The following is a 15,407-nucleotide window of genomic DNA, read 5'->3' on the forward strand; positions in this document are numbered from 1 at the left end:
CCTGACAAATGGGTTCAGGAGGTCATACGGTCTGGTTACAAGATCGCGTTTTCGATCCGTACCACCGGTAAGTTTTTTTTTTTTTTTTTTTTTTTTTTTTTTTTTTTTTTCCTTCCAATGTGCGACTGTCTCTGGATCGTCTTTGGGGCAGTCCAGGACCTGGTACAACAGGGTGTAATGGTTCCGGTTCCATGCGCAAAACGTTTTCAGGGTTTTTATTCAAACCTGTTTTCAGGAAGGAAGGCAAGGTGCGTCTGATCCTAGACCTAAAGGCACTGAATTGCTTTGTGCGAGTTCAAAAATTCAAGATGGAATCAGTTCACACGGTGGTGGCTTCCCTACATCAGGGGGATTTCCTGGCCTCCATAGACATCAAAGATGCCTGCCTTCACATCCCTATATGTGCAGGACACCCAACCTTTTCTCCGTTTTGCAGTGGGAGAGGATCACTATCAGTTTGTGGTGTTAACCTTTTGGTCTCGCCTCTGCTCCTTGGGTCTTCACAAAAGTGTGAGCTCCGGTCCTGGCGCTGTTGTGGCAGCGGGGGATATGGGTCCTGGGTTACCTGGACGATCTGCTTCTACGTGTGGAGTCTCCTACAGTGCTGGAAATAAATTTGGAGATCATCATGAGAACTCTGGAAGGCATTCGGGTGGATTCTGAACCTTCAGAAGTCATCCTTGGTCCCTTCCATGAGACTGGACTATCTGGGCCTGACTTTGGACTCGTCCTCAGCCAGTGTGTTTCTTCAAAAAAACGTCAAAAACTGCAGACCATGATTTAGCTGTTGCTGTCCAGCAAATGGTCATCCCTTTGGACCTGTATGACAGTTCTAGGATTAAAGGGGTCATCCTTCGAGGCGGTCTCCGCTCAATTCCATACCAGGATCCTCCAGAAGGAAATCCTTCTCAAATGGAACAAGAATCCAAGTTCCCTGGACAACGAGATCTAGCTGAGTCAGGTGACCAGAGAGTCCCTGGTATGGTGGCTTCGGACCCCAATGCTCAAGCTAGGAAAATCCTTCCTGCCTGTGTATTGGACAATTGTCACCACGGATGCTAGTCTGTCTGGGTGGGGAGGGGTTCTCAGCAGGTTGTCTGCTCAGGGAGTCTGGTCCCTGGAAGAGTCCAGGTTACCAATCAATGTTCTGGAGCTGAGAGCGATCAGGATTTGCCTAGTTCACTGGACCGAGCACCTGCAGGGTTGTCCGGTGCGCAATCAATCGCACAATGCCACAGCCGTGGCCTATGTCAATCACCAAGGGGGCACCAAAAGTGTCCTTGCGGCTTTGAAAGTGGCAGACATCCTTCGGTGGGCCGAATGCTATGTTCCGGCTCTCTCCGCTGTTCACATTCCAGGAGTGGAAAATTGGCAGGCAGATTACCTCAGCCGACAGGCTTTGGCTGCAGGGGAATCATCTCTCCATCAAGAGGTGTTTGCGGCAGTTGTGCCTTTGTTGGGGCACTCCAGATGTGGATCTGTTGGCATCTCGGATCAACAGAAAAGTGCATAGGTTTGTGGCCTGGGACCCTCTGGCAGAGGGCTTGGCTGTTGACAGCCAGGTGCTGAATGACAGGGGATTGTCTATTTCAGGGATTTCCACTTTGCTTAAAGCGAGGACATGGACTTCTAGGAAGATTTATCATTGTACGTGGAAGTCGTATATTGCATGGTGAGAGTCTTTGGGGGCTCCCCATCATGCTAACTCGGTGGCTCGGATTTTTGCCTTCCTTCAAAGGGGAGTTGATCAAAGGTTGGCTTTGAGTACTATCAAGGGTCAGGTTTCGCTTTGACAATTTTCCTCCGAAAGGCCATTAGCCACCCATTCCCTGGTGCATAACTTCATCCAGGGGGTGTGACATTTGGCACCTCCGGTGCGACCTCTGTTACCACCTTGGGACCTTAATTTGGTGTGGTCAGTTCAGAAACCTCCTTTTGAAAGTATTCGGAAGATTCCCCTGCATACCTTATCCCAGAAGGTGGCCTCCTTGGTGACTATTACTTCTGCATGCAGGGTGTCATAACTGGCGGCATTGTCCTGTCGTTCTCCCTATCTGGTGGTACTTCATCCGGATCGGATCCGTCCTTTCTTCTGAAGGTGGTTTCTACTGAGTCTTTTTGGAAGTCTGGTTCGCTCTCTGTACTCACGGATGGTCCAAAGAATGGGCTGCCTGCGTCTGCTGCGACTATTTCCAGATGGATCAGACAGTGGTGCAGGCTTATTCAATTAAGGGTCAGGTTCCTCCTTTCCCTGTTAAGGCGCATTCTACTCGGGCACTTGGTGCTTTCTGGGCTTTTCGCCATCGGGCATCTGTGCTTCAGGTTTACAAAGCGGCTACGTGGTCGTCTGTTCATACCTTCACAACATTTTATAAGGTGGATGTGCTGGCATCTGCAGATGCCTCTTTTGGCCTGCAAAGTTTTCCAGGCTGCGGTTTAAGGGGGCCTATTGGCTTTCCTTGAGGGTGTTTAATGTTTGTTTTCAGGTGGGCCTCATCTTTTTGTTCTTATGAGTCCTGTTGCCTGGATGGCTATGTTTAGTTTTGGGGACTTGTTTTTTTCTTCTGCTGTTCCCACCCCTCATTTTATGGTACTGCTTTGGGACATCCCTACTGATATGCATCAGAGACTGTGTCTGTCAATTAACGATGGAGGGAACTGGATTTTTGACTCGCCGTAAAATCCTTTTCTCTTAAGTTCATTGACGGACGCAGTACCCACCCCTCTATTTTGAGTTTGGGTTGGTATTTTCTCTGACACTGCTTTGATACAAAACTGACATCCTATGCAGGAAGAGAGGGCATACCCCCTGGGACTGCTCATAGGCATAGCCAGAACTTTTTTTTCTGCTTAGTGTCCTACTCTTGTAGGGTGCAGCAAAATCTACTAATATGAATCGGGAGACTGTGTTCAGAGAAAAGGATTTTACGGTAAGTCACTAATAAAGTGGCCTGTGTGTATGTAACTCGCATAAGATGGCAGACCGCCTCTGCACCGCAGTGAGGGCACTGTCAGCCAAGGGGCACGCTGCGACACTGGCATGCCAGTTGTGTGCGTCCTGGCGGGGTGTTTCACCCGCAGGCCAGTCCCCGTCTGTGGGACTATAGTCGCTATGGAGACCCTGCACGGAGCTAACGGTCTGCAAGCACTCGCTGGCACAAACTGGGAGACCGTAAGGCTCTCAAATAGCCAGTCCGAAACCCAGCTGGCCACTCCTAAGACCTGGCAGCTAAAACTGAAGATGCAACGGTGAGGCCAGGGGTAATAACCTAGGGACCCCGCCCCCCTGGGCGTGTCAAAGCCTTTGGCTCTACCTGGTCACTCCTAGTGGGAGGGGTTTATTGCTCATCTGTCTGATTTTAAAGCAGCAGCTACGTCTGTCAGTGGACGAAAGAGAAATAGGGTTTCCATCTGTCCGGAGTTCACGGATCGGATAGCAACGGGTGTCAGCGGAGATGTCTCCGCTGACACCCGCTGCCCCATAGGGATGCATGTTGCATCCGATCAGGTCCGCCTGAAAAACTGACTGGCGGATCGGATCTCCCGTGTGAAAGGGGCCAGAAGTCGTCTTGTGTGTGCATAACAAAGCCCATTTTAAAAACAACAAAAAACAAGCGCCAAGGACGTGTTTTGATGTGTTGTATAGATTTCAATGAAAAAATACTGACAATTGTGAATAGCCATTAAGGCCAGTCATACCCAGAGCAAATTGGTTGCAGGAAAGAAATTTGCTCTGGTTTTTTCACTTCTTCCCTAGACCGTGTTGATACCAGAATCCCTCCGGCCAGGCCATTGTCTTCTCCTGGGAGGGGAGGAAGTTATAGCAGCCGCTAGCGGTAATCGCAGGTAAAACCTACTTTTATCTGCAATTACCGCTAGCTAAGGTACAACTTGGTACATTTAGCCTGCCCATACACTGTTTGAATCTCGGCTGGTTCAGCAGGAACCGGCTGAGATTCAAACTGTATGGCCTGCCTTAGACCTCATGCACAGTGCAGCTCAAACTCCTGTTATGACGTTTTCTTGTAAAAGAGAAAAGACTTCCAAAGAAGTACAGCATGCATGAAGCCTAAAGTTGGATTTAAACCTTTCTAAGGTATATACATGTTTATGCACACTTGTTACCCTTTTTAGTATACAAAATGGACATTAGTGATAATGCTCTGCCATTGTCACCAATCCCTTATGTGCATCAATACATACACTGATAACCCTAACATTTCCCTTATGACAGGTTTTCTTTAACTACTCACAACATGGTTTTTTTTTTTTTTTGAATCATCAATTACGTCAGTTAGAAGAAGCCACGATGTCTATTAGAGCGCTGTATTGAGTCTCAGCAAAAGCTGATTGGTTTGCAGCTCTGTTGTTCTGTTTACAATTGTAAACCATTGCATGCAGCATGTGAAAACCACTTTCCGGGAGGCACCAGTAATCGCCTCCACACTGGCACTGCTAGTGCACAGAACATACAACGGAAAGATGCCGAGTGGGAGCCGAGCAATGAGTCATAAAGCTGGAATTGCAACCAGGAATTTCCTACCAGGCCTGGTCCCCGTCTTAAAGGAAATATTTACTGAGGCGAGAATGGAGGGGGCAGTTCCTGGCCTCCTGAAAATCTATTTGCTTAGTTGTCTCTAGCTCTTGATTATTAACCTGCAACAGGTATGCAGATGAGGAAATTCTCTTCTCTCCTGAAATACTCTGCACTGCTGGAGGACTCCGCTCCTTCCTCTAATGGAATACTCTGCACTGCTGGAGGACTCTGCTCCTTCCTCTAATAGAATACTCTGCACTGCTGGAGGACTCTGCTCCTTCCTCTAATAGAATTCTCTGCACTGCTGGAGGACTCTGCTCCTTTCTCTAATGAAATACTCTGCACTGCTGGAGGACTCTGCTCCTTTCTCTAACTGTCTTGTGAAATGCTCTGTACGGCTGGGGGAATCTGCTCCTTCCGCTATCGAGTTCACCTGTGCTGAAATACTCTGCACTGCTGGCAGTGTTCATTTTGGCATTTCATTTTGATGTATTTTAGTTAGTCTTTTGACTAAAATGCCATTTTTAGTTTTTTTTTTTTTTTTTTTTTTTTTTTTTTTTAATAGTCATCTGCAATTGTTTTAGTTGTATTTTAGTCTACTAAAATCTCCAGTACATTTTGTCAAATAAAATCCTTTTTTAGTCAACTAAAATCTAATCTGGAAATTTTATAGAAATGCTTAAATAATGCATTACAATTTAACAAACTCCTTATATACTCCTGGAGTAAAGAAATCAAATGTTATTAATTATGGCATTACGGTTTGAACTAACTCAGATACAGATTTAGCCTCTCTGGATGGTCTGAGGAGGCCTGTAGTGCTGCACAGTCCTCTGGACAGGATAGTCTGAAGAGAGGCCTGTAATGCACACAGTGCTCTGGACATGGATAGTCTGAAGAGAGGCCTGTAATGCACACAGTGCTCTGGACATGATAGTCTGAAGAGAGGCCTGTAATGCACACAGTGCTCTGGACATGGATAGTTTGAAGAGAGGCCTTTAATGCACACAGTGCTCTGGACGGTAGTCTGAAAAGAGGCCTGTAATGCACACAGTGCTCTGGACGGCAGTCTGAAGAGAGGCCTGTAATGCACACAGTGCTCTGGACGGTAGTCTGAAGAGAGGCCTGTAATGCACACAGTGCTCTGGACGGTAGTCTGAAGAGAGACCTGTAATGCACACTGCTCTGGACGGCAGTCTGAAGAGAGGCCTATAATGCACACAGTGCTCTGGACGGTCATGTAATGACTCTGAGGCCTTTAACGCTGGCTGCACAGCTTGCTAACTTGAGTCTGTAGCGGGCTTCGCTTAGCATTAGTCGCTTGCTTGCTGGGAGCGGAAGCAGACGGAGCTCTGTGGAAACTGGAAGTTCACGAGGGTAAACATCCCTGCCTCACAATTTAGTTTCAGTCATTAACCTTCCCCCCCATCCGCGCTACAGCCTATATACGGCTGCAGCGCGGACTCTATTTTCGGGAGGCCGTTTTTAAACTGCCTCCCAGTGACACGCCCCCCCGCGCGCTCCCTTGGACACGGCCGATTACATATCGTGGTGAATGGCCAATCACAGCGGCCATTCACCATGTGATCGGGCCGTCCAATGAGCGATGATCTCATATGTAAACATATGAGATCATCTCTCATCGCCGGCGCTCCTTCCTCACACGGAGCCTGCAGTGTGTGGAAGGAGGGGGAGCCTCACAGCGCCGGGGACACAGGAGAATGTAATCAGGGCACTGATCACCAGTGCCCTGATTACTAGAGGTAAAAACACACACAGTGCCCCCCCATCAGTGCCCGCCATCAGTGCCCCCCATCAATTCCCACAATCAGTGCCCATAGTGCTGCTAGTCAGTGCCCATCAGTGCCTGCTCATCTAAGCACTGATGAGCACTGACTGGCAGCACTATGGGCACTGAGTGTGGGCACTGATGGTGCTGCCCATCAGTGCCACCAGTCAGTGTCCAGTGCCGCCTCTCAGTGCCCAGCAGTGCCGCCTCTCAGTGCCCAGCAGTGCCGCCTCTCAGTGCCCAGCAGTGCCGCCTCTCAGTGCCCAGCAGTGCCGCCTATCAGTGCAGCATATTAGTACCGCCTCATCAGTGCCCATAAGTGCCACCTCATCAGTGCAGCCTATCAGTGCCGCCTCATCAGCGCACATCAGTGAAGGAGAAAAATTTATTTTCAAAATTTACTCGCAGAAAATAAACTTTTTTCAAAATTTTCTGTCTTTTTTTTCTTTTTTTTTTTTTTTTTGTAAAAAATAAAAAACCCAGAGATGATTAAATACCACCAAAAGAAAGCTCTATTTGTGTGAAAAAAATGATAAAAATTTCATATGGGTACAGTGTAGCATGACCGCGCAATTGTCATTCAAAGTGTGACAGCGCTGAAAGCTGAAAATTGGCCTGGATGGGAAGGGCGTTTAAGTGCACAGAAGGCAAGTGGTTAACGAATATGCAGTTGATTTTTGTCAGTTTTTGCCAGTGGACAAAATGTGGTGCACTTTTTCATTTCATTTTCGTCACCGTAAAAAGGGTGCTAATGAAAAATGTTTAGTTGACTAAATGAACACGGACTGCTGCTCCTTCCTCTAATGCCCGGTACACACGATTGTGTTGTGTGTGTGTTTTTTTTTTTTTTTTTTTCTTTTGTTTTTCCATTCAACCCAGCGGGCTGAATGAAAAGAAAACTGAGGAGCTCCCTGTATTCACTATGGGATGTTAGTACAGCAGTCTCCCGGCCGAGCTATTGTGTTCTGACAGGGGGGCTGCCCAAACAAACTACCCCCCCTTCCCCTCTAGCCAGTACACACCGGTCAGCACTGCCAGTGCTGATTGGATGCTGGGTTTTCCAGCATGCCTGTTCGACAGAAGCCAGCCAGGCCATGTGTACCAGGCTCAACTCTCGGCTCCTGAAATACTCTGCTCTCCTTCAAACTCTCCTCTCCTCTTCGGAGTAAGCCTTATCGAAACAACGAGATAATGCCACAACATCCTACTCTTTAGGTTTGGACTGTAAACTATCCATTACAAGCATTGCAGTTCCACCCAGCAATGACCCCTTCCACCAAAAAAACTGGCATTTGCAGCCCTATAAAACAGGGTTGCACTGTTATAGTTTTGATGCTGATATCAAGGATTTGCACGAGTACTTGTACTCGTGCAAATGCTCCAATGCTTAATCAGTACCTCCCGGAAGACAGAGGGAGTCGGCGCACTGTCAGGAGCGCAATCGCTAGGTTTTCCAAGACAAATAGTTCCTTTAGAATTATCAGATTTGGTAAAGGCAGGGATGTTCTGTCAAAACACTGCGATGCCCATCCTGGTACACCCAGCCCATATAGTGAATGGGCTGGGTGTAACGAGATGTTCACTGCTGCCTTCTGACTGCAGCCGAGTGCAGAGTGTACCAAGATGGGCGTCACGGTGTTCTGACGGAATGTCCCTTCTGTTACTGAATCGGACAGGTCGCCGATTCTGACGGAACTATTTGTCCTGGGAAAACAACATAATAAAAATGTATTTCAGAAGTTGCAGTGAGGCCAATCTGTGCCCATCAGTGCTGCATATTAGTGCCTCCTCATCAATGCCACCCCATAAGTGTCCTTCAGTGCCGCCTCATTAATGCCCATCAGTGCTGCATAAGAAGATCTTATTGGTCTGTATTGTGCTTTGAAAACTGTCAAATTACATTTAAAAAAAAAAAGTATCGGTAATCAGTATTGGCGAGTACTGAGGGGATAGGTCTTAAAGTGGTATTGGTGCAACCCTACTATAAAGTAAGCTTATTAGTAGATTTTAATTTTGCCCATGTACATTGACCGTGTTTACCGAAGTGCATTAAGAACAGACTGGCAGTTATGAAAATATTTGGCTTCAATACATGTATAAACTTCTGTGTTTGTCAGATGCCAGCTGTGGGGAGTTGTCTCTTCACTGTGGGTTTCTGTTTTGAGAAGTTTTCCCCCGGGATCTATCAGAGGCAGATGGGTAAACGCTGCAAGAGCCTGTGTATTGAACTCGCGATGCACTGATCATGGGTGCAGTCTTTAATGTAAAAAAGTACTAAATGCATATCGATCAGTGTTGCTGTATTTATTACTTTTTGCAAAGTGTGGTCTGTCTCTTTAAATAAAGCACACGTTAACATGCGTTTTTTTTTTTTTGTTAAGGCAGCCTATTTTTTAACGGGCAGCCATCACAGGGAAAGGGATGAAAAAACCAACATTGATCTTTTTTTTTTTTTTTTTTTTTTTTTTTTTTTTTCTCTAACACTGCATTTCTGTCCATCATGGTGCACTGCAATGCATATGTGTCTGTGCTGCCTTGTTAGTGCGTTGGGGTGCCATTAAATGGGCATGCCAATGTAGTATGCTAATGAAGGTAATGTTTGTTGCATTTTTACATCTTTGTCTTTCATCATATTTTATTAAATAAAGATTTGTAGATTGGCCACTAGAGGGAGCAAACACTTGTTCAGTCACTTAGACAATCCCCTTGAACTGTGTTGAATTGTGAGAGGCTTTAGGGTACAGTTGCCAGTGAAAAAAAGTGTCCCCATTTGGAATATTCTCACTCCTGTTCTGGTGACAACAGTAAAACTTTTGGATTTTTCCATACACTTCTGTACCGGTGACAACAGTTACTAGGGGAAATCAGGAAGGTGAATCTCCCCAAGGAGACACGTTCAGTAGTAGAAACCTGACCAGGGCTTTGATTCTTCCACACTTCTTTCAAAACTTGGGAGAATGGTTTGGCTTTGGATATTGGGTCAGAGGATTCCCAAAGCGTGGGTCTGGATTTTTTCTTTTTCTTGGGGGGGGGGGGGGCTCTGGGTACACAGAGGAGACTTGCCACTAGTCAGTACATGCATTTGAGCATAGACATGTTCACTTTAATTGGCTGAGCCTCGGCTGTCTCCAATATATTGTGTGTATGTCATGTAGCGAGGCTAAATATACCCATTGTATGTAGGTGGAAAGTCCCATCTAAATCTGGATGGGTGCTCCTGTTGCTGGGAAGGAAGGTTATATTCATCCCAATACTCATGCTGTAAAACAGATGCGACTCTATCTTTCCATTTGACAAATGCACAAATCCCAGTGATGTCACCCCCTAAAGACTTGCCAGCGATGGCCTGGTTTGGGGACACCTTTCATGACAGAGCAAAGCTAGAGCTTTACCCAAAGCAGTCTAAGGATCTATCTTCTGAGTAAAATTGGGAATGTGATTGGTTGACGTAGCCTTGTGAGATTTCCCTGCCAAAAATTCTGTGCTTGATTTTTGGGTTGTTCTCCTCCACCTTTTGTGTTGCCGCTCCTGTTATGTTCTTTATATAGAATAAATACAAACTCAGCAGGGGTGGTGGGAACCACTCATAATGAACACAGCAGGTGTGCAGAACCAGTGAAGAAATCATGGGAACTCCTCGTAATGGGCACAGCAGGTGTGCAGAGCCAGGGACTCGGTGTAGGGATGATGGGAATCACAATGGGCACAGCAGGTGTGCAGAGCCGGCAACTCGGTTTAGGGATGATAACCTCTCATGAGTACATCAGGTGTTTAGACCTCGGAAGTTCGGCACAAGGATGACGGTTGCCCCTCATAACAGGCACTGCAGGTGTACAGACCTAGGAAGTCAACACAGGGATGGTGGGAGCCCCTCATAATGGCCACAGTAGGTATGCAGACCCAAAAACTCTGCACAGAAATCCCACCTTTTTTAAGGTCTCCAAAAGATAGAGTAAAAGATAGAGTAATATATGTTAGGGATGGGGTTTTACTCTCGGCATCCTCCAAACACTGAAATATCTAGGTGGCACTTTCAGTTTCTAAATATTTCTAGGCTGGTCAGCCATACATTCTACAATATTCTAGTTAATTTTCCTTTGGATTTAACTTCAACTTTGTAGTGCAAGGGCCTGCCTGATTGCATACAACAGGGCTTGACAAATTTGCTTTGGATCTAGGAGCCAATTATTATTTTTCAACTAACAAAGCTTACGTGTAGAACATGTAACGTGTACCCGCAGGTGAACCTATCCTTAAGGCTACATTCACACCTGAGCGTAGCGTTTTTCGCGCGTTTTTTACCGCGATTTTACCGGCGTTTTTTACCGCGATTTTACCGCGATTTTTACCGCGATTTTTGTGCAGGCGTTTTTAGATTGAATAGAGATCAATGGAAAACGCCTGTAATCTGCCCAAAAAGAAGCTCATGTACTTTTTTGAGCGTTGGGCGTTTTGTAAACAGCGTCAAAACGCTCAGATGTGAACAGGGGCCATTGAAATGAATAGGATTTGTCTTGTTGGGCGTTTTGAGAGCTGATCCTAGAGCAGAAAAACGCCCTAAAACGCCTAGATGTGAACGGAGCCTTAACCATTTCACAGCCAGAGCAGTTTTTGCCTTTTTTTTATTTAAAAAAATAAATAAATAAATAAATAAATCCTTTTTAGGACTGACACTTCCATAAAGCAGACACACTAGACTAGAGCATAAAATGGTGGTGGTTCCAATTTTTATTGTCACAAGGTATTACCGCAAAGGTCTAAAACACAATTTTAGTAAAAAAAAAAAAAACAAAAAAAAAATATATATTTTTTTTTTTTTAAGTTAATTTTAAGGGGCAAAAAAACCCACAATAAATCACAATGTTTTGGGAAAATATAAAAGCCGAGGTTGCACTGGGTAAATAGATACCTAGCATGTTAAACCCTAAGTTTGAATGTGGCTGTGAAATGACAACTTCAGTAGCCTATATTTTCTATAGGCGATGCTTTAAAAGCCCCCCAATAGGTCATCGGTTTAGTGTTATGAAGGAGGTCTGGTGCTAGGATTATTGCTCTCATTCCAGCTTGCACAGCGATATGCAACATGTGTCGCAACATTTTCAGGCATAGGGGCCCCGCCATATGTGTTTACGTTTGTACGTGTGGCAGTAGGGGGCCTCAGTTTTTGTTGTTTTTTCTTTTGGGGGGGGGTGGCGGGGAGGATTTTATGTGCTTATTATATAAAACCTTTCCCCCATTGTAATAAATGAAAGTTACACCCAAGCACACAAAATTCTCCCTGCCCCCCCCCCCCAAAAAAAAGCGAAAACTGAGGCCCCCTACCGCCACACGTACAAACGTAAACACACATGGCGGGGCCCCTATGCCTGAAAACATTGATTGCGATTGAGAGAAGAGTGAGTGAAAATTCTAGCACCAGACCTCCTTCATAACGCTAAATGTATGACCTATTGGGGGCTTTTAAAGCATCGCCTATGGAAAATATAGGCTACTGAAGTTTGTCATTTCACAGCCACACTCAAATTTAGGGTTTAACGTATTCGGGATCTATTTACACAGTGGAACCTCGGCTTTTATATTTTACCAAAAAATTTGGTGATTTTATTGTGTGGTTTTTTTTTTTTTTCTGAAATTTTGTGTTTTTAGATAGGGATGCACCGAAATTTCGGGCACCGACATTATCGGCCGAAAATGAGCCTATCCCATTTCGGCCGATAATGGGTTAACAATGCCAAAATTAATGGCCGCCGTGAGGAAGGAGGAGGGCGCAGAGCAGGTTTTAAAAGTCCCGCCTCTGGCCGGCAGCCCGCCTCTCAATGACGTCCCTACTACTACGATGTGGGTATGAATGAAGTGTCATACCGGGCGGGGGGAGCGGCCGCTAATAGCTGTAACTATGTGAGCCTTCACTTCCCTGTCAGGCATGTATCTCCACTGACAGGGAAGTGAAGGCTCACATAGTTATAGTTATTAGCGGCTGCTCCCCCGAATGAAGGACACCGGAGGAGTGAGAGACAGTAAGGAGATTGAATCGTTGGGATGGGGAGGGACGCTGAGGCAGAGGGGGGGGGGGGGGGAGGGTGTACTGCTGAGGGGGACACTGAGGCAGTGGGGGGGGGGGGAGAGCTGAGGCAGCTTACCAATGGTATTAGTATTATGCAGCATGAGGGGGTTAATGTATTGCCACTGCTGGTCACTCATCTATTAGTGACCGACCAGTGGCAGTTAAACCCCTTTGTGCTGCATTAGTGCAACCAGTATCAGTGCAACCAGTGTTAATTCGCTGATACTGGTTGCACTAATGCAGCACCAAGGGGTTAATTAACTGCCACTGGTCAGTCACTAATAGATGAGTAACCAGCAGTGGCAATACATTAACCCCCTCATGCTGCATAATACAAATACCATTGGTAATTAAATTAACCTCTTGCCAACCCATCACAGTACATATACTGTGACAGGGTGGCAGCGACAGGTGTACGTTGCTGCCTGTTTTTGGTGTATGCCCCTCTTCTATCTATTTTAAAAAAATTTTGGGGGTAAAAGTCCTTTTCGGTTTCGGTCCAAAATTTTTATTTCGGTGCATCCCTAGTTTTAGACCATTGCCATAATACCTTGTGACATAAAAAATTGGAACTACCACCATTTTATTCTCTAGTCTAGGGTGTCTGCTTTCAGGAAATCTAAAATTTTTAGGGGTTTATTTAAGCGTCAGTCCTAAAATATATAATATGACCGGGAAAACAGTCAATGTGGACCCGGAAGTGACGATAATTTGGGAAAGGAAAGCCGCTCAGGTGTGTCAGTCCAACCTGGTGCTGGTAAGACTCGTCATCTGGATTAATGCAAGAGAAGTAGTGGAACCGCACTCAGGTGAATGAAAGCAATGAAATTTCTTTATTCTTCAAAATCATAGGCAGACAGACAGTGTAGGGAACAGGTAATCCAAGGTTGACGCGTTTCACGGCACACACGGCCGCTTACTCATAACCACTATGGTTATGAGTAAGCGGCCGTGTGTGCCGTGAAACGCGTCAACCTTGGATTACCTGTTCCCTACACTGTCTGTCTGCCTATGATTTTGAAGAATAAAGATATTTCATTGCTTTAATTCACCTGAGTGCGGTTCCACTACTTCTCTTGCATGGACCCGGAAGTGATGTCACTCCTGGGTCAGAAACAAGAAGGGGAGGAGAGTGGATGTGTATCTGCTCTCCCCCCTCCCACCCGGCGGCACCTGCTATGCCTGTCGTGGGCCCGCAGATAGCAATGGGAGCCCGGTAAACATAGTGGGGGTGGCGTGGGATGCAGAACATTCGGGCGGCAGCCAGGTCGCCAGGAAGCAATTTCTTGTCGCCATGGCGTCCTGAGGCCTGGAGTTTGTCGAGCCCTAGCATACAAATTGAAAGGGTTTTAGGTTTGAACTCTTTAGATTTACAAAAAAAAAAAGGAAGATTAAACCAGGAAATTGTATAATGTATGTTCAGTAGTTTTCTACATTCCAACGTCTGGCAGTTTTATGTAAAAGCTGACATTTAGAATTGTAATCGAGAGTTGGGCATTAAGTCAGGCTCATAGCAAGTTATTCATCCCTGTAGGTGCCGTACTTGGGGTCCTGACTGGGATGTTTTTGATGCCCTTCAAAGTCCAGCTCCCCTCCTTTTTCCATCTCCCCTCCATTTCCTATCTTTTTTTTTTTTTTTTTCCTGATGCCTCTTGACACCTCCCTAATGTGGAGGTTCTTTAACTTCTCTGTTCTTACTGAGGCAAAATAAATCTACTGACCGGCTCCAGCAGCACATTCTGGCCAGCGTCTTGCCAGTGACCTTACTCTTTTCCAGATGGCTATAAACCACCTTTGCAGCTATAAACCACCTTTGCAGCATTAGCCATCATCCTGCACAATTCTGGACTCTTGACTCAAAATTTTCGGTGACTATATCCTTGACATGTAACTTGTGCATTGGTCACATGTGCCTGCTTCTTTTATATTATAACTTGTATAATTTTAAAAAAAACTTTAAAGAACCTCTTTTAAAAGTGAACACATTTTAGTAAGCGTTTGTTCTAGGTGTATTTTTCTAAAAAATTTTTGAAAATACAGATTCGATATAAAATGGGAATAATATCTTGTGGCATAAAGCATTACAACTGCCATCGTTTTATTTTACAGGGATGCCGCTTTTAGAAAATATGTATTTTGGGGTTTTCAAGTAATCATCAGGTCTAAAAATGAGCATTTTAATGTGTACAAAAAAAAACATTTTGGCAGTAAAATGATTACACCCTTTTTGCATTTGGCTGTGAACCTGAAGCCACAACGGGTTTGGATTAAAGGCCATGATCTGTCGGTTCAGTCATGTTATCACACATTTTTATCACAATGCTGTGTCACAAGCACAGGGGGAAGTTATGAAAAGTGTCACTTCCCCCATCATAAATTAGTGTGAGCAGCAATCTTCTATTTGACTGTGGATGATGGAGTGTAAACCCTGTGAATGTGTTTTGCAGTTGGGGAGGATCGTGGGGTACCCCTTCTACCTCGTCTTTGCCATATTCAAGAGGCTTTTTGGAACGTCTGCTCCTGCAATCACCTTGGAAAGCCCCGATATCAAATATCCGCTGAGACTTATCCTCAAAGATGTGAGTACCCAACCACCAAATTGTTTGCTTTGTATCGTTTTTATTTAGCGCTGATATTTTTTTTTATTTGCATCTTTTTACATTCATAATAAAAACAGTCCTTTATGGGTGAAGCTGTGCTTTTAGCATCCTCTAGAGAAGTACTACAGGATGTATAAAGGTGACTATAGATTTTAGAGGATGGAAGCGCAGAGGCGGCACTGGGGTTCTCAATTCAAATCCCCAACTAGGACACCATCAGCATGGATTTTGTATGTTCTGTAATTGCTTTGGTGGGTTACCTTCTGATACTCAAGTTTCCTTGCATCATATAGAGACAGGCTTATTTTTCTCTAGTAGGTGTATGAATGTATGTGAGATGGGGCTTTTACCTGTAAGCTCCTTAAGGGCCAGGACCAATGTAAATATGTAAAGCACTGCGTAATTGTCAAACATGTA

General features: G+C 45.3%; 1 protein-coding gene across 1 annotated transcript in view; it reads left to right on the plus strand.

The window, feature by feature from the left end:
- CYB5R3 (cytochrome b5 reductase 3) overlaps nt 1–15,407 on the plus strand; it is a 45,929-nt gene that overhangs the window by 7,640 nt on the left and 22,882 nt on the right. The window contains exon 2 of the mRNA XM_082256150.1: nt 14,838–14,969. Coding sequence (XP_082112276.1) covers nt 14,838–14,969 — 132 coding nt within the window. The remainder of the gene's footprint in view (nt 1–14,837; nt 14,970–15,407) is intronic.

The sequence above is a fragment of the Pelophylax lessonae genome (genome assembly GCF_965119305.1).
Source record: "Pelophylax lessonae genome assembly, chromosome: 4".
NCBI classification, from domain to species: Eukaryota; Metazoa; Chordata; class Amphibia; order Anura; family Ranidae; genus Pelophylax; species Pelophylax lessonae.